The sequence below is a fragment of the Phyllobates terribilis genome, unplaced genomic scaffold (genome assembly GCF_046119375.1).
Source record: "Phyllobates terribilis strain yellow unplaced genomic scaffold, ASM4611937v1 Scaffold_207__1_contigs__length_3498100, whole genome shotgun sequence".
Lineage (NCBI taxonomy): Eukaryota > Metazoa > Chordata > Amphibia > Anura > Dendrobatidae > Phyllobates > Phyllobates terribilis.
The window spans coordinates 2,823,741-2,847,729 of record NW_027362967.1 but is presented as its reverse complement, the minus strand read 5'-3'; the positions used below and the strand labels follow the sequence as shown (position 1 = coordinate 2,847,729).

At 50.2% G+C, this 23,989-nt stretch overlaps 2 protein-coding genes across 2 annotated transcripts in view; both read left to right on the top strand.

Moving 5' to 3' along the window:
- Positions 1–3,080: 3,080 nt before the first annotated feature.
- On the top strand, positions 3,081–7,529 carry LOC141213681 (uncharacterized; the record flags this gene model as incomplete). Its single annotated transcript, XM_073665281.1, has 1 exon — positions 3,081–7,529. A coding segment is annotated over one exon (864 nt), but the record flags the coding sequence as incomplete, so codon positions are not given.
- An 8,460-nt stretch (positions 7,530–15,989) lies between these two features.
- Positions 15,990–23,989, top strand: part of LOC141213690 (uncharacterized) — a 34,249-nt gene continuing 26,249 nt past the window's right edge. The window contains exon 1 of the mRNA XM_073665293.1: positions 15,990–16,058. The gene's annotated coding sequence lies outside the window, so the exon portion shown is untranslated. The remainder of the gene's footprint in view (positions 16,059–23,989) is intronic.

Here is a 23,989-nt window from a genome sequence, read left to right as displayed (position 1 = left end):
GTGAAGATCTGACCCATATTAATACTATAGAGGCATATGTGAGGGGTGATGAGCGGTGTAAGGAGGAGATTCCTATATATGACTACCCAGGTGAGTAGTAACCATGAAATGTTGAGAAGTCTCAGATTTTTCTCAGTAATAGTGCTGGAGAACGCAGCACTAATGGACCAGGGTGCACGAGTAGGGTCCAAACCGCATATAATATAAGTGAAACCTCGGCACTCAGGTAATGAATTTTAGCAAAAGCAATTTTAATTGCAGCCCACAGCAGAAAAAAAACAACTCACGTTTCGGTCTATACGACCTTCATCAGTGTACCACTTGTTGAGAATGACAATAGGAAAGGAGGGTGAGGACGCAGTGTCTCAGGCACGTGATCCCTTAGGGCCAGAAGACAGGGAGAATGGGCTAAGGGATCACGTGCCTGAGACACTGCATCCTCTACCCTGGTGAGTAGTGACCACTAAATTCTGAGAAGTAACAGTTATTCTCAGTCACCGGCTGTGGCTGCTTTATCAGTTGTGTAGTCCGGCCGTATCACAATCGTGTGATCACCATTTTGCCGCTAGACCACAACATTCTCCTCCGTTCGAAAATATTCAATTTACTTTGTGTAATTGTGAAAGACCTTTTCTATAGAAATTACAACCTGGAGGATCCACCTACCCCCTGGGATTAGTAGACGCTGACTGTTACCTGCCCAGATCTGTAAACTACAAAGCCAAATGACAGCGTACGTAGAAAGTGCTGACAAGTGAGAAAATCACTTGTAGAAAAATATTCTGATGGGCCTGTAAGAGAAAGCGGAGGGTAATGATGCTGTTGGCTTCCTAGATCCCTGATATCTTATTGGATGAATCTACCTTCTCTCCCTTCTGTGCTGCTGAATGTTCTCATATGGTCCCTACAAGACCAGGTCCAGTCTTTCTGGCCAAAGTTTGCTTTTTTGATCGATAACATTAAATGTCCAGTGAGGGACAAGTGTGAATTTCTGTACAATAACAGCAGAGTTTCCCTTTATACTTTTCAGTTTCTTTTTAAACCAACTAACTTCAAACAGGATCTTGATAAACTGCATAAATAACATTACACCTGTGCCATGATATATCTAAGCTGTGCGTGGCTGATGGCAGTAATATACATCTATTCACGCCTGCAGGAGATGTGGTGGCATGGCTCGAGCCCTGGTTTCATGGAATCACTCCACGTCATAAATTCCATTATGCTTTCAATCCTAAAGAATTCAGATTCCAGCACAATCTCTCTTGAAATGGGGGCACTATTACTTTCTCTACTCATCTGGTCAGGACTCATCATACCTCCAATGGTCCACCATAAATGAGTGCATCTCCAGTTTAGTGTTGGAGTTCTCCCTTCATACATACGTTGTTGTTGGGGATGTAACATGTTTATATATTCTTTCTTTTTTTTACAAGTTCATTCTGTATGATAGTCTGATTGTGGTGGGATCGGCCGGCCTCACTTATGTGAGTCTGTAACCCCCTTGTCGTCTTTCAAAAAGATCTCCTTTGCCTCTTCCAAATGCCAGAGATCTAAATTTAAGACCCCTCAGCTCTGCAGTATTGTAAAAAACTTCACTTTAAATGTCTAATATTTCTTCTTGACACTCATGTGATAGAAAATATTGTCCCTTACGATAGTTTAGATTGCCAAGAGCCACCGAGCCCCAGACTCTAATTACCCCAGAGAGGTTTCTCCACTAGTTACTCATTTTTCTCTGAAGACTGTTGAGTTTGGTCATTTCAGTAGATGTGTTGTTGTCTATACTCACAGTTTTTGACTTCAGTAATACTCTGATTTAACCCCTTCCCACAGACAGTTTTTTGTTCCTAATCAGGCCCCATTTTTCAAATCTGACGTGTGTCACTTTATGTGGTGATAATTTTGTAATTCTTCACAAAGGATAATAGGAAACAAATGGACCTTACAAATTATTTTCCAACTTCTCTTGAATCTGACAATCCCCTATATACGGGTTGTACACTACTGTCTGGGCACATGGCAGGTTAAGAAGGGAAGGAGCGCCATTTAGCTATTAGGAATGCAGATTTTCCTGGAAAAATCGCAGACACAATGTATTGGGGGCACTGTTCATGGTCACCTGGCAGCTCAAAAGATGGCCACCACAAACAGGCTTGTCACTATCTACTCCATTTACACATTTCACAAATTACTTTGCTCATCACCCTTTAACCCCTCTATATGGATCTGGACTTACACAGAGACCCCTAGGCTTGGGCCACGGTGTTACCTGCTAGTCTGTGGAGTGAGATGGGTAGAAGAATAGTCAGGTAGCCGGATCACAACCAGGAGGGCAGAGAAAGTACAAGATCAGAAGACACAAGAGTAGTCAGTAAACGGGCCGAGGTCACAACAGGGAACCAATACACAAGCCGGGATCTGAGCACAGAGGACTGAACCAGAGGAGAACAAGGCTGGATCTGGCAGCTTCCGGCAATATGCTTCCAGCTTTAGTAGGGTGCGGTGCTTTCCATATGGCTGAAGCAGGGAGCAGATTACTCCAGCTGGACAGCACACACACCCATACCGCCAGACTGGATGGTACTACTGGTCCCAGGTTACCTAATCTTGGTGGCTGGACAGAGCCTGCACCTTTTACTCCATATTTGGGAGGCAGAATGAACAAACAGTTGATCACCACGCTCCACTGGTTCATCCTATGAGGTTTTCTATTAGATGGTCATTGTCCTGGTGAATGAGTGAATTTTTTTTTTATAGAACCTGCCTTTATTTATGGACAGTTTAAGTAGAAATGTTCAAAAATATAAAATTCAAGGCTTTTTTATTAAAAAATAATAATTGGGTTTATTCTTGGCAGATATATGTACCAGGAGATCAGAGGGACAGGAGACATCTTCAATTTTCAAATCAGATAATTTTCAGATCCCACAGGATACAATTGAAGTGAATGCCATTACTCCAGATCTACCATCATCCCTTCACAGCAAAGATCTGTCATCTGGTCCTATGAAACAGGTCCTGTCTTCTGATTCATTACCGATTACTAATGAAAATCAAAGTCACAAAATAAGCATTAAAAACAAACTGCTCCTAATGCAAAGAAGCCATTTTCACATTCAGAATATGGAAATAGTTTTCCTCTCAAAAAGTCTTTTCTTAAACATCAAAAAATTCACACCGCGAAGAATAGATTTTCTTGCTCCAAGTGTGGGAAATGTTTTAATCAGAAATCAAGTCTTGTTAGGCATGAGAGAACTCACACAGGACAGAAACCATTTTCCTGTTCAGAATGTGGGAAATGTTTTACAGAGAAATCAACTCTTATCACACATCAGAGAACTCACACAGGGGAGAAGCCTTTTCCATGTTCCGAATGTGGAAAATGTTTTAACCAGAAATCTAGTTTTCTTAAGCACCAGAGAACTCACACAGGAGAGAAGCCTTTTTCATGTTCAGATTGTGGGAAATGTTTTGTTCTGAAATCATATCTTAATATACATCAGAGAACTCACACAGGGGAGAAGCCATTTTCATGTACAGAATGTGTGAAATATTTTACAGAGAAATCAACTCTTATTGCACATCAGAGAACTCACACAGGGGAGAAGCCATTTTCTTGTTCAGAATGTGGGAAGTGTTTTGCACAGAAATCAAATCTTATCAAGCATCACAAAACTCACACAGGGGAGAAGCCTTTTTCGTGTTCAGAATGTGGGAAATGTTTTGTACAGAAATCAAAGCTTATCACACATCAGAGAACTCACACAGGGGAGAAGCCATATTCATGTTCAGAATGTGGGAAATGTTTTGCAAAGAAATCAAAGCTTATCACACATCAGAGAACTCACACAGGGGAGAAGCTTTTTCCATGTTCAGAATGTGGAAAATGTTTTACAGAGAAATCAACTCTTATCAAACATCACAAAACTCACACAGGGTAGAAGCCATTTTCATGTTCAGAATGTGGGAAATGTTTTGCAAACAAATCAAAGCTTATCACACATCAGAAAACTCACACAGGGGAGAAGCCTTTTCCATGTTCAGAATAAGGAAAATGTTTTAACCAGAAATCTGATTTTGATAAGCACCAGAGAACCCACACAGGGGAGAAGCCTTTTTCATGTTCAGATTGTGGGAAATGTTTTGTACAGAAATCACATCTTAATAAACATCAGAGAATTCACACAGGGAAGAAGCCTTTTTCATGTTCAAAATGTGGGAAATGTTTTAACCAGAAAGCACATCTTGATAACCACCGGAGAACCCACACAGGGGAGAATGCTGCAACTACACACAACTAGTCTCTGTACAGACAAGAAAGGCCCTAGCTGCACAACTAAAAACACCACCACAGACCTAACTCCTTAATAAGCCGTTGAGGAGTTTCTCATACCTCCTGAGGAACCAGAGGGGAGGCTGCAACACACTGTCAACAAGGGGAAAGAAAAGTATGAAGTAAAATACGAAAACCCTGAATGAGAAACAAAAACACATTCATATAGGGCGAAGAAGTCAAGCTAAGGAGAACAAAAAATAGAAGGAACAAGTATAATCTCTCAAAAACCTAACATTGTTAGAATGAAAAGATACTGGGAGGGAAAGCAAACTGACCGGGAGGATAGTTTCACCTTTGTGGTGAAACTTACAAAATTCATCCTCACCAACTGTATATGTAAAACCTGTCCATTTATAATGACCACGGACAAGATAAAGATTCCCAACTCACATCAGGACCACAAGATCCCAGGTGCTTTCAGCTTCATCACATGTAATGTACTTAATTATATGTACCAAATGGTCAACTGGGGGTCTGTACGTAGGGGAGACAGGGCAAAAACTTAGAACAAGGATGAATTCTCATCGCCACACAAAAAAAGACAGAATAGATCTACTTGTGGCCACTTATTTTTACGGCCACAACTGCTTCTCCCTTTCCAAAACTGAGATTTCTGCTTCACATCACTTGTCTCATCTATTGCATTATTCCTGTGCCATGTTATGTATAAATATGTGACTCTTCAGATTTTGTGTTATACTATGTCTGATGAAGAGACCTGAGTAGTCTCGAAAGCTTACTGACTAATGGCTATCTGAAAAGATGGCATCAAAAACTGAGGACTCTCAAACTGTAATATTTGTCTCCATACAGCAATTTTAAGATCTCTCCACAGGTGTTCAATGGGATTTAGATCCAGACTCCTTGCTGGTCAGAACTCTCCAGCACTTTGATTTCATCCATTTTCTGGGTGCTTCTTGAAGTATGTTTGGGGTTATTGTCATGCTGGAAGACCCATGACCTAGGACGCAAACCCAGCTTTCTTGAGCCAATAGAAAAGGGGGGGTGTAGTCTCTCGGCCAATGGGTGTGGGGAGGGCGTGGCATGACACATGGCAATCACTGCTACACCGCCGCATCCATGGCAAACGCGTCATATGATCCATCATGCCGCAAGCACGTGGGGAACCACGTGACCGCGCGTCATGGAGCACAGATTGATACGGCCAGCGAGGACACCACAGAGAACAGTGAAGCATGAAGTATAACATGATTATATGAGATCATAGTATAAATGCATAATAAGATATAAGAACATATCTCTCAAAATATCGATCTATAAATGCGAAATATATCTAAATTATATATAAATTATATTCTATTATATATATAAAATATATAGAAATTATTAACTACTACCCAACCATGCTACACTGCTCAAAAAAATAAAGGGAACACTTAACAGAATATAACTCCAAGTAAATCAAACTTCTGTGAAATCAAGCTGTCCATTTAGGAAGCAACACTGATTGACAATCAATTTCACATGCTGTTGTGCAAATGGAATAGACAATAGATGGAAATTATTGGCAATTATCAAGACCCCCTCAATAAAGGAGTGGTTCTGCAGGTGGGGACCACAGACCACATCTCAGTAGCAATGCTTTGTGGCTGATGTTTTTGTCACTTTTGAATGTTGGTTGTGCTTTTACACTCGTGGTAGCATGAGACGGACTCTGCAACCCACAGAAGTTGCTCAGGTAGTGCAGCTCATCCAGGATGGCACATCAATGCGAGCTGTGACAAGAAGGTTTGCTGTGTCTGTCAGCGTAGTGTCCAGAGGCTGGAGGCGCTATCAGGAGACAGGTAAGTACTCCAGGAGACGTGGAGGGGGCCGTAGAAAAGCAACAACCCAGCAGCAGGACCGCTACCTCCGTCTTTGTGCAAGGAGGAACAGTAAGAGCACTGCCAGAGCCCTGCAAAATGACCTCCAGCAGGCCAGAAAAGTGCATGTGTCTGCACAAACGGTTAGAAACCGACTCCATGAGGGTGGTATGAGGGCTCGACGTCCACAGATGGGGGTTGTGCTCACAGCCCAAGACCGTGCAGGACACTGTGCTCTTCACGGATGAAAGCAGGTTCACATTGAGCACATGTGACAGACGTGACAGAGTCTGGAGATGCCGTGGAGAGCGATCTGCTGCCTGCAGCATCCTTCAGTATGACCGGCTTGGCAGTGGGTCAGTAATGGTGTGGGGTGGCATTTCTTTGGAGGGCCGCACAGCCCTCCATGTGCTCGCCAGAGGTAGCCTGACTGCCATTAGGTACCGAGATGAGATCCTCAGACCCCTTGTGAGACCATATGCTGGTGCGGTTGGCTCTGGGTTCCTCCTAATACAAGACAATGCCAGACCTCATGTGGCTGGAGTGTGTCAGCAGTTCCTGCAAGATGAAGGCATTGAAGCTATGGACTGGCCCACCCATTCCCCAGACCTGAATCCCATTGAGCACATCTGGGACATCATGTCTCGCTCCATCCACCAACGTCACGTTGCACCACAGACTGTCCAGGAGTTGGCGGATGCTTTAGTCCAGGTTTGGGAGGAGATCCCAGAGGAGACCATCCGCACCCTCATCAGGGGCATGCCCAGGCATTGTAGGGAGGTAATACAGGGACGTGGAGGCCACACACAATACTGAGCCTCATTGTGACTTGTTTTAAGGACATTACATCAAAGTTGGATCAGCCTGTAGTATGTTTTTCCACTTTAATTTTGGGGATGACTCCAAATCCAGGCCTCCATTGGTTAATAAATTTGATTTCCATTGATGATTTTGTGTGATTTTGTTGTCAGCACATTCAGCTTTGTACAGAACAAAGTATTCAATGAGAATATTTCATTCATTCAGATATAGGATGGGTTATTTGAGTGCTTCCTTTAGTTTTCTGAGCAGTGTGTGTGTATATATGTGTATATATATATATATATATATATACAGTGAAGGAAATAAGTATTTGATCCCTTGCTGTTTTCATAAGTTTTCCCACTGACAAAGACATGAACCGTCTATAATTTTAAGGGTAGATTAATTTTAACATTGAGAGAGAGAATATCCCCAAAAAATCAAGAAAATCACAGTGCCCCTGACGAAGCATCAGCAATACGGCGTTGGGGTGGTGTGAGGGGCCGGGGTATGTTCTGAATACGTTTTCTCTTTTGATCCCTCTGGCTGTAGCCATTATGGGAAGGTGTCGCAGCTTTTATTTGAGTATTATCTCTTGATAACAAATATTCATTTCATATCTAAATTTAATACATGCATATTTATGTATATTAAAAAAAATTCTTTCCAAATCAGACAATGTGATTTTCAGGATTTGTTTTCTCATTTTGTCTCTGATAGTTGATCTCGACCTATGATGTCAATTACAGGCCGCTCTCATCTCTGTAAGTGGGAGAACTTGCACAATTGGGGGCTGACTAAATACTTTTTTTCCCCCACAGTATACATATAATATATATACATATATTATCCCACATGAATATTGCTCCTCTCATGTGTGTGTGAGTATATATTATTATATATATATATATATATATATATGTGTGCATATAAGACCGTGTGCTTTGCTGGAGGGGAAAGGACTTTTCTCTGAACAGAAGCTCAGTCTGGACAAATCAGAAGCAGATTTACAATAGTTGTGTAAAGGTGGTGTATACAACTCGTAACACCAGTTCCCTTCTGTCCTATCAGCTGAGGTTACCAGGGTTCATCATAGCTCTTAGCCAGTGATGGGGGAAAATGGGAGAATACAATAGGCTGGTGATATCAGTCCCCCACATCGGGGGCTGGAGATGCCCCTCTTGGACTGGATGTAAAATCACAAGACACATGTGCTGTCTCTCTCTTACTCCATGGACACAATGACGACCATATCTGGTTGATACATTACAGACCAAAAGTTTGGACACACCTCATTTAAAGATTTTTCTGTATTTTCATGACTATGAAAATTGTACATTCACACTGAAGGCATCAAAACTATGAATTAACAGATGTGGAATTATATACTTAACAAAAAAGTGTGAAACAACTGAAATTCTGTCTTATATTCTAGGTTCTTCAAAGTAGAATGGAAGGACCAAATGTATGACAATGTGAAAATGGGGGAAACCCAACAACTAGGGAAAATGAGAGAGGAGACCCCCTAGGCAGATCTTACAACACCTTGACTCCCCTATCGTCCCTAATCACCAAGAAACTCCAAGAAGAAACTAGCCGACTGCTAGAACTCCAGGCCTGAACAGAGGAAAATAGTTCACCGGTGACTCTCTGGAGACACTGTGGGTTTTTAAATATCAAGCAAGGGTGTGTCAATTAGCAGCAGAAAGAGGAGAACACTGCTGGGTCCTAGCGAGAGAAGGATAGCACTACACTACAGGGATGAAAGAATCAAAAAGGTATCTGCAAAGCCAAGCACAGCAACCTTCTACAGCTGGAACCAGAACAACTGTCTGTCAAACCTGATACACCCGTGACACCCTCCCAGAGTGTTAGACATAATTATTCCAGCAGCCTTTACGCCCATCGCGGGGGTGGAATAATAACAAATGTGGGATTAGAGGCTTAGAATACATAGGGGCGTGATGGATTCTAAGTCTTTGTATGAAATAGAATAAAAATGATAACAAAGATGGACGGGCACATTGGGAGATGAGAGGAAATAGGATGGGGTGTATTGATAATTACTATTTCATCCTTATTACTACTAACACTGAATGACTGCGGAGGTTGGCACCCTAAGAAGTCCATAGTCTAAAGAAAAGACTTAGAATTCATCATGTCCCTTCGTATTCTAAACCTCTCTAATACCAGAGGAATATCGTTTCCTAAGTGGGGTCACTGTAGTGGGAGAGGGGGTCTGCTGTTTTGGCAGCTGCACAATATTCCAGACAAATCAGCAATCCAGAAACCATATACAGTGGATACGGAAAGTATTCAGACTCCTTTAAATTTTTCACTCTTTGTTTCATTGCAGCCATTTGGTAAATTCTAAAAAGTTCATTTTTTTTCTCATTAAAGTACACTCTGCACCCCATCTCGACTGAAAAAAACAGAAATGTAGACATTTTTGCAAATTTATTGAAAAAGAAAAACTGAAATATCGCATGGTCATAAGTATTCAGACCCTTTGCTCAGGCACTCATATTTAAGTGACATGCTGTCCATTTCCTTGTGATCCTCATTGAGATGGTTCTACTCCTTCATTGGAGTCCAGCTGTGTTTAATTAAACTGATAGGACGTGATTTGGAAAGGCACACACCTGTCTATATAAGACCTCACAGCTCACAGTGCATGTCAGACCAAATGAGAATCATGAGCACAAAGGAACTGCCCAAGGAGCTCAGAGACAGAAATGTGGCAAGGCACAGATCTGGCCAAGGTTACAAAAGAATGTCTGCATTACTTAAGGTTCCTAAGAGCAGAGTGGCCTCCATAATCCTTAAATGGAAGAAGTTTGAGACCACCAGAAGTCTTCCTAGACCTGGTCGTCCAGCCAAACTGAGCAATCGTGGGAGAAGAGCCTTGGTGAAAGAGGTAAAGAAGAACCCCAAGATCACTGTGGCTGAGCTCCAGAGATGCAGTAGGGAGATGAGAGAAAGTTCCACAAAGTCAACTATCACTGCAGCCCTCCACCAGTCGGGCCTTTATGGCAGAGTGGCCCAACGGAAGTCTCTTCTCAGTGCAAGACATATGAAAGCCTGCATAGAGTTTACTCAAAAGCACATGAAGGACTCCCAGACTATGAGAAATAAGATTCTCTGGTCTGATGAGACGAAGATAGAACTTTTTGGTGATAATTCTAAGCGGTATGTGTGGAGAAAACCAGGCACTGCTCATCACCTGCCCAATACAATCCCCACAGTGAAACATGGTGGTGGCAGCATCATGCTATGGGGGTGTTTTTCAGCTGCAGGGACAGGACGACTGGTTGCAATTGAAGGAAACATGAATGCGGCCAAGTACAGAGATATCCCGGATGAAAACCTCTTACAGAGTGCTCTGGACCTCAGACTTGGCTGAAGGTTCACCTTCCAACAAGACAATGACCCATAGCACACAGCTAAAATAACAAAGGAGTGGCTTCAGAACAACGCTGTGACCATTCTTTACTGGCCCAGCCAGAGCCCTGACCTACACCCAATTGATCATCTCTGGAGAGACCTGAAAACGGCAGTCCACCAACGTTCACCATCCAACCTGACAGAACTGGAGAGGATCTGCAAGGAAGAATGGCAGAGGATCCCCAAATCCAGGTGTGAAAAACTTGTATCATTCCCAAGAAGACTCATGGCTGTACTAGCTCAAAAGGTGCTTCTACTCAATACTGAGCAAAGGGTCTGAATACTAATGATCATGTGATATTTCAGTTTTTCTTTTTTAATAAATTTGCAAAAATTTCTACATTTCTGTTTTTTTTCAGTTCAGATGGGGTGCAGAGTGTACTTTAATGAGAAAAAATGAACTTTTTAGAATTTACCAAATGGCTGCAATGAAACGAAGAGTGAAAAATGTAAATGGGTCTGAATACTTTCCGTATCCACTGTAGTGATTCTTCCTTTCCGAGCTGTGGAAGCGAGATCATCTGCCACATTCTGGTGTCGCCTCATTGTTGAGAAACTGCTTTAAAAATTGTGTAGCCCCCTATAAGCTCTTCCTGCCCACAGTGCCCCCATCCAGCGAGTGTTTGAGAAAGGTTATTACACTGAAACGTCCCGATATTCACAACCAAGGATCACAATCTCATTTATCATTGCTGCGCGCTGTTTACTGCATCAATGGAGTGAACAGCTGAGATTCTCCAGACTCCACTCGCTCCTCACACTAAGCAATGTCTGCACTTCAGACTATATACCAGAGGCATCGCACACACGGCATCGTACACTAACTACTTCTGTTACATACGTTCTGCTCCGTACACACACGGCTCCGCTCCGTACACCTCGTACACACGGCTCTGCTCCGTACACCTTGTACACACACGGCTCCACTCCGTACACCTCGTACACGCGCGGCTCCGCTCCGTACACCTCGTACACGCGCGGCTCCGCTCCGTACGCCTCGTACACGCGCGGCTCCGCTCCGTACACCTCGTACACGCGCGGCTCCGCTCCGTACACCTCGTACACGCGCGGCTCCGTACACCTCGTACACGCGCGGCTCCGCTCCGTACACCTCGTACACGCGCGGCTTCGCTCCGTACACCTCGTACACGGGCGGCTTCGCTCCGTACACCTCGTACACGCGGCTCCGCTCCATACACCTCGTACACGCGCGGCTCCGCTCCGTACACCTCGTACACGCGCGGCTTCGCTCCGTACACCTCGTACACGGGCGGCTTCGCTCCATACACCTCGTACACGCGGCTCCGCTCCATACACCTCGTACACGCGCGGCTCCGCTCCGTACACCTCGTACACGCGCGGCTCCGCTCCGTACGCCTCGTACACGCGCGGCTCCACTCCGTACGCCTCGTACACGCGCGGCTCCGCTCCGTACGCCTCGTACACGCGCGGCTCGGCTCCGTACGCCTCGTACACACGCGGCTCTGCTCCGTACACCTCGTACACGCGCGGCTCCGCTCCGTACACCTCGTACACGCGCGGCTCCGCTCCGTACACCTCGTATACGCGGCTCCGCACACCTCGTACACGCGCGGCTCCGCTCCGTACACCTCGTACACGCGCGGCTCCGCTCCGTACTCCTCGTACACGCGCGGCTCCGCTCCGTACGCCTCGTACACGCGCGGCTCCGCTCCGTACGCCTCGTACACGAGCGGCTCCGCTCCGTACGCCTCGTACACGCGCGGCTCCGCTCCGTACGCCTCGTACACGCGCGGCTCCGCTCCGTACGCCTCGTACACGCGCGGCTCCGCTCCGTACGCCTCGTACACGCGCGGCTCCGCTCCGTACGCCTCGTACACGCGCGGCTCCGCTCCGTACACCTCGTACATGCGCGGCTCCGCTCCGTACGCCTCGTACACACGCGGCTCCGCTCCGTATACACACGGCTCCGCTCCATACACCTCGTACACACGGCTCCGCTCCGTACACCTCGTACACGCGCGGCTCCGCTCCGTACACCTCATACACGCGCGACTCCGCTCCGTACACCTCGTAAACGCGCGGCTCCGCTCCGTACACCTCGTACACACGCGGCTCTGCTCCGTACACCTCGTACACACGCGGCTCTGCTCCGTACATCTCGTACACGCGCGGCTCCGCTCCGTACACCTCGTATACGCGGCTCCGCACACCTCGTACACGCGCGGCTCCGCTCCGTACGCCTCGTACACGCGCGGCTCCACTCTGTACGCCTCGTACACGCGCGGCTCCGCTCCGTACGCCTCGTACACGCGCGGCTCCGCTCCGTACGCCTCGTACACGCGCGGCTCCGCTCCGTACGCCTCGTACACGCGCGGCTCCGCTCCGTACGCCTCGTATACGCGGCTCCGCACACCTCGTACACGCGCGGCTCCGCTCCGTACGCCTCGTACACGCGCGGCTCCACTCTGTACGCCTCGTACACGCGCGGCTCCGCTCCGTACGCCTCGTACACGCGCGGCTCCGCTCCGTACGCCTCGTACACGCGCGGCTCCGCTCCGTACGCCTCGTACACGCGCGGCTCCACTCCGTACGCCTCGTACACGCGCGGCTCCGCTCCGTACGCCTCGTACACGCGCGGCTCGGCTCCGTACGCCTCGTACACACGCGGCTCTGCTCCGTACACCTCGTACACGCGCGGCTCCGCTCCGTACACGCAGCTCCGCTCCGTACACCTCGTACACGCGCGGCTCCGCTCCGTACACCTCGTATACGCGGCTCCGCACACCTCGTACACGCGCGGCTCCGCTCCGTACACCTCGTACACGCGTGGCTCCGCTCCGTACACCTCGTACACGCGCGGCTCCGCTCCGTACGCCTCGTACACGCGCGGCTCCACTCTGTACGCCTCGTACACGCGCGGCTCCGCTCCGTACGCCTCGTACACGCGCGGCTCCACTCCGTACGCCTCGTACACGCGCGGCTCCGCTCCGTACACCTCGTACACGCGCGGCTCCGCTCCGTACACCTCGTACACGCGCGGCTTCGTACACCTCGTACACGCGCGGCTCCGCTCCGTACACCTCGTACACGCGCGGCTTCGCTCCGTACACCTCGTACACGGGCGGCTTCGCTCCGTACACCTCGTACACGCGGCTCCGCTCCATACACCTCGTACACGCGCGGCTCCGCTCCGTACACCTCGTACACGCGCGGCTCCGCTCCGTACGCCTCGTACACGCGCGGCTCCGCTCCGTACACCTCGTACACGCGCGGCTCCGCTCCGTACGCCTCGTACACGCGCGGCTCGGCTCCGTACGCCTCGTACACACGCGGCTCTGCTCCGTACACCTTGTACACGCGCGGCTCCGCTCCGTACACGCGGCTCCGCTCCGTACACCTCGTACACGCGCGGCTCCGCTCCGTACACCTCGTATACGCGGCTCCGCACACCTCGTACACGCGCGGCTCCGCTCCGTACACCTCGTACACGCGTGGCTCCGCTCCGTACACCTCGTACACGCGCGGCTCCGCTCCGTACACCTCGTACACGCGCGGCTCCGCTCCGTACACCTCGTACACGCGCGGCTCCGCTCCGTACACCTCGTACACGCGCGGCTCCGCTCCGTACATCTCGTACACGCGCGGCTCCGCTCCGTACACCTCGTACACGCGCGGCTCCGCTCCGTACACCTCGTACACGCGCGGCTCCGCTCCGTACACCTCGTACACGCGCGGCTCCGTACACCTCGTACACGCGCGGCTCCGCTCCGTACACCTCGTACACGCGCGGCTCCGCTCCGTACTCCTCGTACACGCGCGGCTCCGCTCCGTACGCCTCGTACACGCGCGGCTCCGCTCCGTACGCCTCGTACACGCGCGGCTCCGCTCCGTACGCCTCGTACACGCGCGGCTCCGCTCCGTACGCCTCGTACACGCGCGGCTCCGCTCCGTACGCCTCGTACACGCGCGGCTCCGCTCCGTACGCCTCGTACACGCGCGGCTCCGCTCCGTACACCTCGTACATGCGCGGCTCCGCTCCGTACACGCGGCTCCGCTCCGTACGCCTCGTACACACGCGGCTCCGCTCCGTATACACACGGCTCCGCTCCATACACCTCGTACACACGGCTCCGCTCCGTACACCTCGTACACGCGCGGCTCCGCTCCGTACACCTCATACACGCGCGACTCCGCTCCGTACACCTCGTAAACGCGCGGCTCCGCTCCGTACACCTCGTACACACGCGGCTCTGCTCCGTACACCTCGTACACACGCAGCTCTGCTCCGTACACCTCGTACACGCGCGGCTCCGCTCCGTACACCTCGTATACGCGGCTCCGCACACCTCGTACACGCGCGGCTCCGCTCCGTACGCCTCGTACACGCGCGGCTCCACTCTGTACGCCTCGTACACGCGCGGCTCCGCTCCGTACGCCTCGTACACGCGCGGCTCCGCTCCGTACGCCTCGTACACGCGCGGCTCCGCTCCGTACACCTCGTACACGCGCGGCTCCGCTCCGTACACCTCGTACACGCGCGGCTCCGTACACCTCGTACACGCGCGGCTCCGCTCCGTACACCTCGTACACGCGCGGCTTCGCTCCGTACACCTCGTACACGGGCGGCTTCGCTCCGTACACCTCGTACACGCGCGGCTCGGCTCCGTACGCCTCGTACACGCGCGGCTCCGCTCCGTACGCCTCGTACACGCGCGGCTCGGCTCCGTACGCCTCGTACACGCGCGGCTCCGCTCCGTACGCCTCGTACACGCGCGGCTCCGCTCCGTACGCCTCGTACACGCGCGGCTCCGCTCCGTACGCCTCATACACTCTCGGCTCCGCTCCGTACACCTCGTACACGCGCGGCTCCGCTCCGTACACCTCGTACACGCGCGGCTCCGCTCCGTACACCTCGTACACGCGCGGCTCCGCTCCGTACACCTCGTACACATGGCTCTGCTCCGTACACCTCGTACACACGCGGCTCCGCTCCGTACACCTCGTACACGCGCGGCTCTGCTCCGAACGCCTCGTACACGCGCGGCTCTGCTCCGTACACCTCGTACACGCGCGGCTCCGCTCCGTACACCTCGTACACACGCGGCTCCGCTCCGTACACCTCGTACACACGCGGCTCCGCTCCGTACACCTCGTACACACACGGCTCTGCTCCGTACACCTCGTACACACGCGGCTCCGCTACATACACCTCGTACACGCGCGGCTCCGCTCCGTACACCTCGTACACACGCGGCTCTGCTACATACGCCTCGTACACTCGCGGCTCCGCTACATACACCTCGTACACGCGCGGCTCCGCTCCGTACACCTCGTACACACGCGGCTCTGCTACATACACCTCCTACACGCGCGGCTCCGCTACATACGCCTCGTACACTCGCGGCTCTGCTCCGTACACCTCGTACACGCGCGGCTCTGCTCCGTACACCTCGCACACACGCGGCTCTGCTACATCCACACTGTAAACCCCTCCTGACCCCACACATAAACTTCAGCTCATCCAGCACCATGACAACCAGCACAGCAGAGTCCTGCATCCACTGAGGCCCCTGATCATGTGACCCCTGACTCCTCCCCTCCTGTGACCTCATCACAGCTCCTGTGCGCACACAACAGCCATATATGTGGTGGCGGCTCTGCAGGTGGAGGTATGTGGAGACCCCATTACTGGGGCAGGGGGCATTAACCCCTTCAGCACGGAGGCTCTTTTGGGGTCTTGTGTTGCCCCTTTATAAGAATCATAAGGTTTCTGTTCTGTTTCCTGTAATAGATACATACGACCCAACTATGGAGACAGGAAGGGAGGAAACGTATTGTTCTCAGAGTACAGGACCCCCACAGTGTAATGCCCCCATTATGCCCCTTATACAGGATGTATGATGCCCCCCACACAGTGTAATGCCCCCATTATGCCCCTTATGCAGGATGTATGATGCCCCCACAGTGTAATGCCCCTTATGCAGGATGTATGATGCCCCCACACAGTGTAATGCCCCCATTATGCCCCTTATGCAGGATGTATGATGCCCCCACACAGTGTAATGCCCCCATTATGACCCTTATGCAGTATGTATGATGCCCCCACACAGTGTAATGCCCCCATTATGCCCTTTATGCAGTATGTATGATGCCCCCACACAGTGTAATGCCCCCATTATGCCCCTTATGCAGTATGTATGATGCCCCCACAGTACTGGAATAATCCCTCTGGAGTTGGTTTTCCCTTTGCCTGCTCCCCTCCATGTATACATGCATGTTGGGGAGCAGCCGGTCTTACTAGATATCGAGGCTTTGTACAGTAATATACGGCCTGAGGATGGTATCAGAGGAGTAAGACATTTCTTTAAATCGAGATCAATACAGTGTAGCAGACATAATGACTTCATGGAGGATCTTCTAAAATTTACTCTTTCTCATAACTTCTTTCTTATTGACAGGCAGTACTTCCTCCAGCTCAGGGGTACTGCGATGGGGAGCCCCTGTGCCCCCTCATATGCTAACTTATCCCTGGACTGGTGGGAGGAATCCACAATATTCAGAGATGATTATAAGTGGTGGCATCCATATACTGGGGTATGGTACAAATATATTGACTACATTTTTATCATCTGGTCGGGGACGACTGAACAATCTTTTTAATTTGTTGGGGAACTCCGCATCAATAGAGTGGGCCTTAGATTTACATCTGAATTTAATTATAATAATAATAATATTTTTTATTTTTATAGCACCAACATATTCCACAGCACTTTACAATTTTAGGGGGCACTTATACAGACAATACAGACTTTACAGAATAAGCATAACTCAGATGTTAAAAGGAGTGAGGGTCGCAAGCTTACAGTCTATAAGGAAATAGGGAGACACAAAGGTAAAATGTACATATATTCTATAATACAGCTATAATATACTAAATAGGGTAAGTACATAACACTACATGAACTGGTCGCCAGCCAGTATGTGTACAGTACAGAGGCTAATCAGTGCATTGATTGTATGAGCATGATTTTGAAGAAAATTTTAATATGGGCCAAACTGGGACAGTTAGATAAGTGTGTTGAGGTGATGGGCCGGTCTAAAGAAATGGGTTTTTACGGCATGCTTAAAACTCTCCGTATTGGAAATTAATCGAATTATCCTGGGTAGTGCATTCCAAAGAATTGGTGCAGCACGTGAGAAATCTTGGAGACGGGAGTGGGAGGTTCGGATTACAGAGGATTTTAGTTTAAAGTTATTAGCAGAACGGAGGGCACGGGAAGGGTGGTAGACTGAGACGAGGGAGGAGATGTAGGGGGGTACTGAAGCATGGAGCACTTTGTGGGTGAGAGTGATACGTTTATATTGAACTCTGTATTGGATGGGCAACCCGTGCAATGACTGGCACAGGGAAAAGGCATCGGTGTAGCGGTTGGCGAGGAATATGATCCTGGCTGCTGCATTTAGGACGGATTGGAGAGGGGAGAGTTTAGAAAGAGGGAGACTGATTAGTAGAGAGTTGCAATAGTCTAGACGAGAATGAATAAGAGCTACAGTAAGAGTTTTTGCAGAGTCAAAAGTAAGAAAATTTCTGAATCTAGAGATGTTTTTGAGGTGTAGATGACACGAGCGAGTGAGTGATTTGATATGAGGAGTGAAGGAAAGATCTGAATCAAGTATGACCCCAAGACAAGTGGGCATGTTGCTGGCGAGTAATGGTGGAGCCACAAACGGAAATGGCAATATCGGGCACAGGTAGGTTAGTGGAGGGAGGAAATACGAGTAGTTCAGTTTTTGACAGATTCAGTTTTAAATAGAGGGAGGACATAGTGTTCGAGACGGCGGAAAGACATTCACTGGTATTTTGTAATAATGCAGGGGTGTTGTTTGGAGAAGAGGTGTATAATTGGGTGTCATCAGCTTAGAGATGGTACTGAAAACCGAATCTGCTGATTGTTTGTCCAATAGAAGCGGTATATAAGGAGAAAAGAAGGGCGCCTAGGACTGATCCTTGAGGAACCCTGACAATAAGGGGAAGTGGAGAAGAACAGTAGCCAGAAAAAGACACAGTGAAGGAGCGGTCAGAGAGGTAGGAGGAGAACCAGGAGAGGACAGTGTCCTTGAGGCCGATAGAGCGGAGCGTAGTGAGGAGGAGCTGGTGATCCACCGTGTCGAATGATTCAGAGAGATCCAGAGAATCAGCAGGGAGTAGTGACCATTAGATTTAGCTGTTAGTAGATCATTAGGGACTTTAGTGAGGGCAGTTTCAGTAGAATGTAAAGAGCGGAAACCAGATTGTAAAGGGTCAAGAAGAGAGTTATCTGAGAGATAGCGGATTAGGAGTGGACCAGGTGTTCCAGGAGTTTAGAGATAAAGGGAAGATTGGAGACAGGTCTGTAGTTAGCAGCACTGTTCTGGTCCAGGGATGGTTTTTTTCTTCTTCCGTGACTGGTTCGAAGTCAGAAAATGAGCATGATGCAGTGTGGGAGGGAGGAGCATGCATTACATTTGAGGATTGGGAGAAAAGTTTGTCGGATATGGTTAATTTTCTCTTTGAAACAATTGACCAGATCATCAGCGCTGAGGTCGGTGGTCGGGGCCTGTGCTGCTTGATTGAGGAGAGAGTGAAAAGTGTCAAACAGGCTTTTAGGATTATTGGACCGTGAGATGATGAGGTTGTTAAAGTAGGATTGTTTGGAGAGGTGAAGGGCGGAGTTATAGGTTTTAAGCATAAATTTATAATGGAGGAAATCTTCGGGCAGATTAGATTTTCTCCACAGCCGTTCAGCGCACCTGGAGCACCGCTGGAGAAGACGTGTTTGCGGCGTGTTTCAGAGTTGTCGCCGTCTGTGCCGAGTTGTTCTTTGTGTAGGAGGTGCAGCTTCATCCAGGGCGCATAGCAATGTTTTGTTATAATGCTTCAGTGCCGAGTCGGGACATGAGAGGGAGGAGATTGGGGCCAATGATGTTTGCAACTTTTTCATAAATTTCTGGGTGTTAATGGATTGTATATTTCTGTAAGTGTGGAAAGTGGGGGTGTCCTGAGCAGGGGGACAGTCCTTGACAGAGAATGAATGAAGGTTGTGATCAGAGAGTGCAAGAGGAGCATTAGTAAAGTCATGTATTGAACAGAGACAGGCGAAGATCAAGTCAAGAGTATTTCCATTTTCATGTGTAGGAGAATTAGCAAGCTGTGAAAGGCCGAAGGAGGAAGTTAGAGATAAAAGATGAGCTGCAGATAGGGAGACGGAATCGCCAATTGGGATGTTAAAGTCTCCCGTGATGAGGGTGGAGATGTCATAGGTGTAACATACCTGGCGGCGTCCTTGCATGGTGGTCCATCTCCCACTGTGCAAGAGCGCGCACTTGATCTCCAGTCCAGATTGTCTCTCTGGCTTCCCTCCATGCTGTCTGTTTGTGTCTGTTTCTGCTGCTTAAGGGCGGCGCCCGATCACTTCCTGCTTTTTGTACCTGCTGTGGGTCACACCCCTTGTGCGTCCTCAGCCTATTGCTGTCTGTCACCTGGTATATAGCTCAGCTGCTCCCATCTATCCCTGCCTGAGCATAGTGTTTCATTCAGTGTGTGCTTGCACTCTGAAGGTGCCAGGTCCCATTCTTTGTCTCCTGCTTTGCGGTATCAGTTCCCGTGTCTGAGCTGAGTCCTGTCTATGTCTCCTGCCTTGCGGTTTCAGTTCCCGTGTCTGAACTGAGTCCTGTCTATGTCTCCTGCCTTGCGGTATCAGTTCCCGTGTCTGAACTGAGTCCTGTCTATGTCTCCTGCCTTGCGGTATCAGTTCCCGTGTCTGAACTGAGTCCTGTCTATGTCTCCTGCCTTGCGGTTTCAGTTCCCGTGTCTGAACTGAGTCCTGTCTATGTCTCCTGCCTTGCGGTATCAGTTCCCGTGTCTGAACTGAGTCCTGTCTGTGTTCTCTTGTCTGCCTATCCTGGAGGCTGTATTTCCAGGCCTGTCTGAACACGCTCCTAGCCTGTTCCTTCCGCCTTCTAGGGGCCGATTACCTAGATCCGTTCCTGTATCTTGTCTGTCCTGTCTGAACACGCTCCTAGCCTGTTCCTCCCGCCTTCTAGGGGCCGATTATCTAGACCCGCTCCGGTATCTTGTCTGTCCTGTCTGAACACGCTCCTAGCCTGTTCCTCCCGCCTTCTAGGGGCCGATTACCTAGACCCGCTCCTGTATCTTGTCTGTCCTGTCTGAACACGCTCCTTGCCTGTTCATCCTGCCTCTCTGGGGCCGTATTCCCAGACCCGCTCCTGTATTCCGCTGCAGTGTCGGTCTCCTCCGTACACTCAGTTCCAGTCTGAACTCTCTCCTATCCTTTACCTGTTTTGCCTCTATGTCCATTCCCTTCCTTTTTCTGCAGAGTCTGAACTCGTACCTAACTCCTGCTTGTTGTCTCTGTACTCCCGTTTGTGAGTTTGTGGTCCACTCGCTACTTCACTGCAAGTACCCTGTGGGTATCTGGCTCTGCCTTTCCCTTCCTGTCTGTTCCGTGTGAACAGAGCCCTGTCCCCCCTGCTCAGCCTTGCCTGCTCTGTCTCCTTTGCTCACCGGTCCGGCGGTTCTAGCCTGCGCTGTCTCCTTTGCTCACCGCTCCGGCGGTTCTAGCCTGCTCTGACTCCTTTGCTTACCGCTCCGGCGGTTCTAGCCTGCTCTGACTCCTTTGCTCGCTGCTCCGGCAGTCTCGCTCCGCTCTTATCCTTTTGCTCACTGCTCCGGCAGTCTCGCTCCGCTCTTATCCTTTTGCTCACTGCTCCGGCAGTCTTGCTCCACTCTTGCTCACCGCTCCAGGTGGTCTCGTCCTGCTTTACTCTTGCTCACTGCTCCGGCAGTCTCGCTCAGCTCTGACCCTTTGCTCACCGCTCCTGGCGGCCTTGTCCTGCTCTACTCTTGCTCACCGCTCCAGGCGGCCTTGTCCTGCCCTGTTATCGCTCACCTCTCTGGGCGGCCTCACTCTGCTGTGTTTGTCCGCCACATCTGTGGTTCTGTTCCTGAGTCCCAGTGTGTACTGGGTCCTATCCCGCCTGTGTTCCTACCTGCTAGTGCCTCCCTGTCTGCACTCTAGCTGTGCTTGCCTGTACCCCCTGCCTGCATACCCGCCTGCCTGCATACCAGTCGTGCCTGCCTATACCCACCAGTCTGTGTGCCAGCCTACCAGTCTGTTCCTGTATTCCCCTGTGTGGGTCAACAGCCGTGTCCGGGGTCTGTCCTGGAGTAGCACCTGGTCCCTCTGCTCGGTTCCTCCTTGGTGCACTGGCGTCGTATGCCGTCGTGCGACCCTGGTCGGATCGGGTGAATACCTAGTTACGCCCCTCCAGGCATTCACTCTCCGGCACGGTCCAGTGGAATCACTACAATCACACGCACACGCCGCTCAGCCCGGGCGTGTGCATTACAGCATGCTCAGGCCATGGTTCCCGTTGAGCCCCACGGCCTTCGCTCTCTGAGAAGTTTTCCAGCGAATACATGCATTAAAAGAAATAAAAATTTTTTTTCCTTAGCTGAGTTCCAGGCGAATTACGCACCGTCCAGATGGATCTATCAGCTCTCGTTCCTGCGGATCCGCCACGTTACTATGGGGATCCAAGACAGTGTCGTGCATTTGTGGAGCAATGCATGCTACACTTTAAGGCCTACCCTCTCTATTTTCCTTCCGATTGGGCTAAAGTGGCCTTTATGATTGACTACCTAGCGGGTGATGCCTTGAAATGGGTCACCCCCCTATGGGAAGCATGGGATCCTGTCGTCCTTGACCTGCAGGCCTTCCTGGTGGCCTTTCGTATGGTCTTCGAGTACCCTATCCCTGAAGCCCCTGCTGAACCTTCACTTCCCAATATCCCGGAGCAGCCCCGACGGGTAATGTGTGTGGGTAGCGCAATAGTCCTCCAGCCCAATGAGACTACTGCCCACCCAGAATCCTCACAGGGTGACTACGCTTTCCGGAATACTTCTCCCAACCTCAAGAGGCAGTCCAGACGTGCTAGACGTAGAGGCAAGCCGTCACGCCAGGGTCTGTCCTCCCTGAGACCTCCTGACCCCAACCTTGAAGTCCCTACTGAAGCTTCATCTCCCTGTATCCCGGAGAAGCCCCAACGGGTAATGTGCGTGGGTAGTGCACCAGTTCTCCTGCCCGAAGAGACTTCTGCCCATCCAGACTCCACACAGGAGAACTTCCTGCACCCGGCATCAGATGCTTCACCCACTTTAACCGGTGTGCATGTCCAAGGATGCTCCAAAGCTGTGGTTACCTCAGAGTCTGTGCACCTCTACTACCTGGTGGAGGACCCCCTGTTGCCTCCTGAATCCTCCGGGATACCACTCGATGACAAATGGAGAGAGACTTCTCTACACCCGGTACTCGATACTTTGTCCGCTTCGTCCTGTGAGCCTGACAATGGGTACCCCAAAGTGGTAGTTACCCCCGAGTCTCTACACCCCTCCGACCAGGCGGAGGACCTCCAGTTGTCTCCAGAACCCTTCGGGGTGCTACCTGGTAGCGAAAAGACAGAGACTCTCCTATACTCTGTACCTGATACCTCGCTCGCTTCGTCCACTGAGTCCAACCTAGTGTACTCCGAAGCAGTGGTTACTCCCGAGTCTCTACACCCCTCCGACCAGGCGGAGGACCTCCAGTTGTCTCCAGAACCCTTCTGGGTGCCACCTGGTGGTGAATGGACAGAGACTTTCCTATATCCTGGATCTGATACCTCGCTTGCTTCGTCCAGTGAGTCCGACCTAGTGTACTCTGAAGCAGAGGTTACCCGTGAGTCTCTACACCCCTCTGACCAGGCGGAGGACCGCCAGTTGTCTCCAGAACCCTTCGGGGTGCCACCTGGTGGTGAATGGACAGAGACTTTCCTATACTCGGTACCCGATACCTCGCCTGCTTCGTCCAGTGAGTCCGACCTAGTGTACTCTGAAGCAGATGTTTTCTCTGAGCCTCTGCACTCTTCTGACCCGGCGGAGGACCTCCAGTTGTTTCCTGAATCCTCCGGGGTACCACCAGATAACAAAGAGACAGTGACTTTTCCTCATTATGTACCTGATAACCCGTCTATTTCTTCCTGTGAGCTTGACAAGATGTACCTCGAAGCAGAGATTACCCCCAAGTCTCTGTCCCCCTCCAACCCGGTGAAGGACTTCCAGTTGTCTCCTGTACCCTCTGGGGTGCCACCTGAAAATATGTGGAGAGAGACTTCCTTGTGTGCTGTTCCTGGTACTCCACCCGTTTCGTCTGTTGCTGAGGATGGCTGGATAGGAGGTAGCATCCTAGCTAACCAGATGAGATCAGTTTTTCCTGTGGACAGTGGAAGTGATCTCCTTGAAGTGAACGACTGGTCCTCGAATTCCCTGCGGAAGATTCTGGCAGGCCTGAAGAAGAGGGGGTGTAAGGGGGGGGGGGTACTGTAACATACCTGGCGGCGTCCTTGCATGGTGGTCCATCTCCCACTGTGCAAGAGCGCGCACTTGATCTCCAGTCCAGATTGTCTCTCTGGCTTCCCTCCATGCTGTCTGTTTGTGTCTGTTTCTGCTGCTTAAGGGCGGCGCCCGATCACTTCCTGCTTTTTGTACCTGCTGTGGGTCACA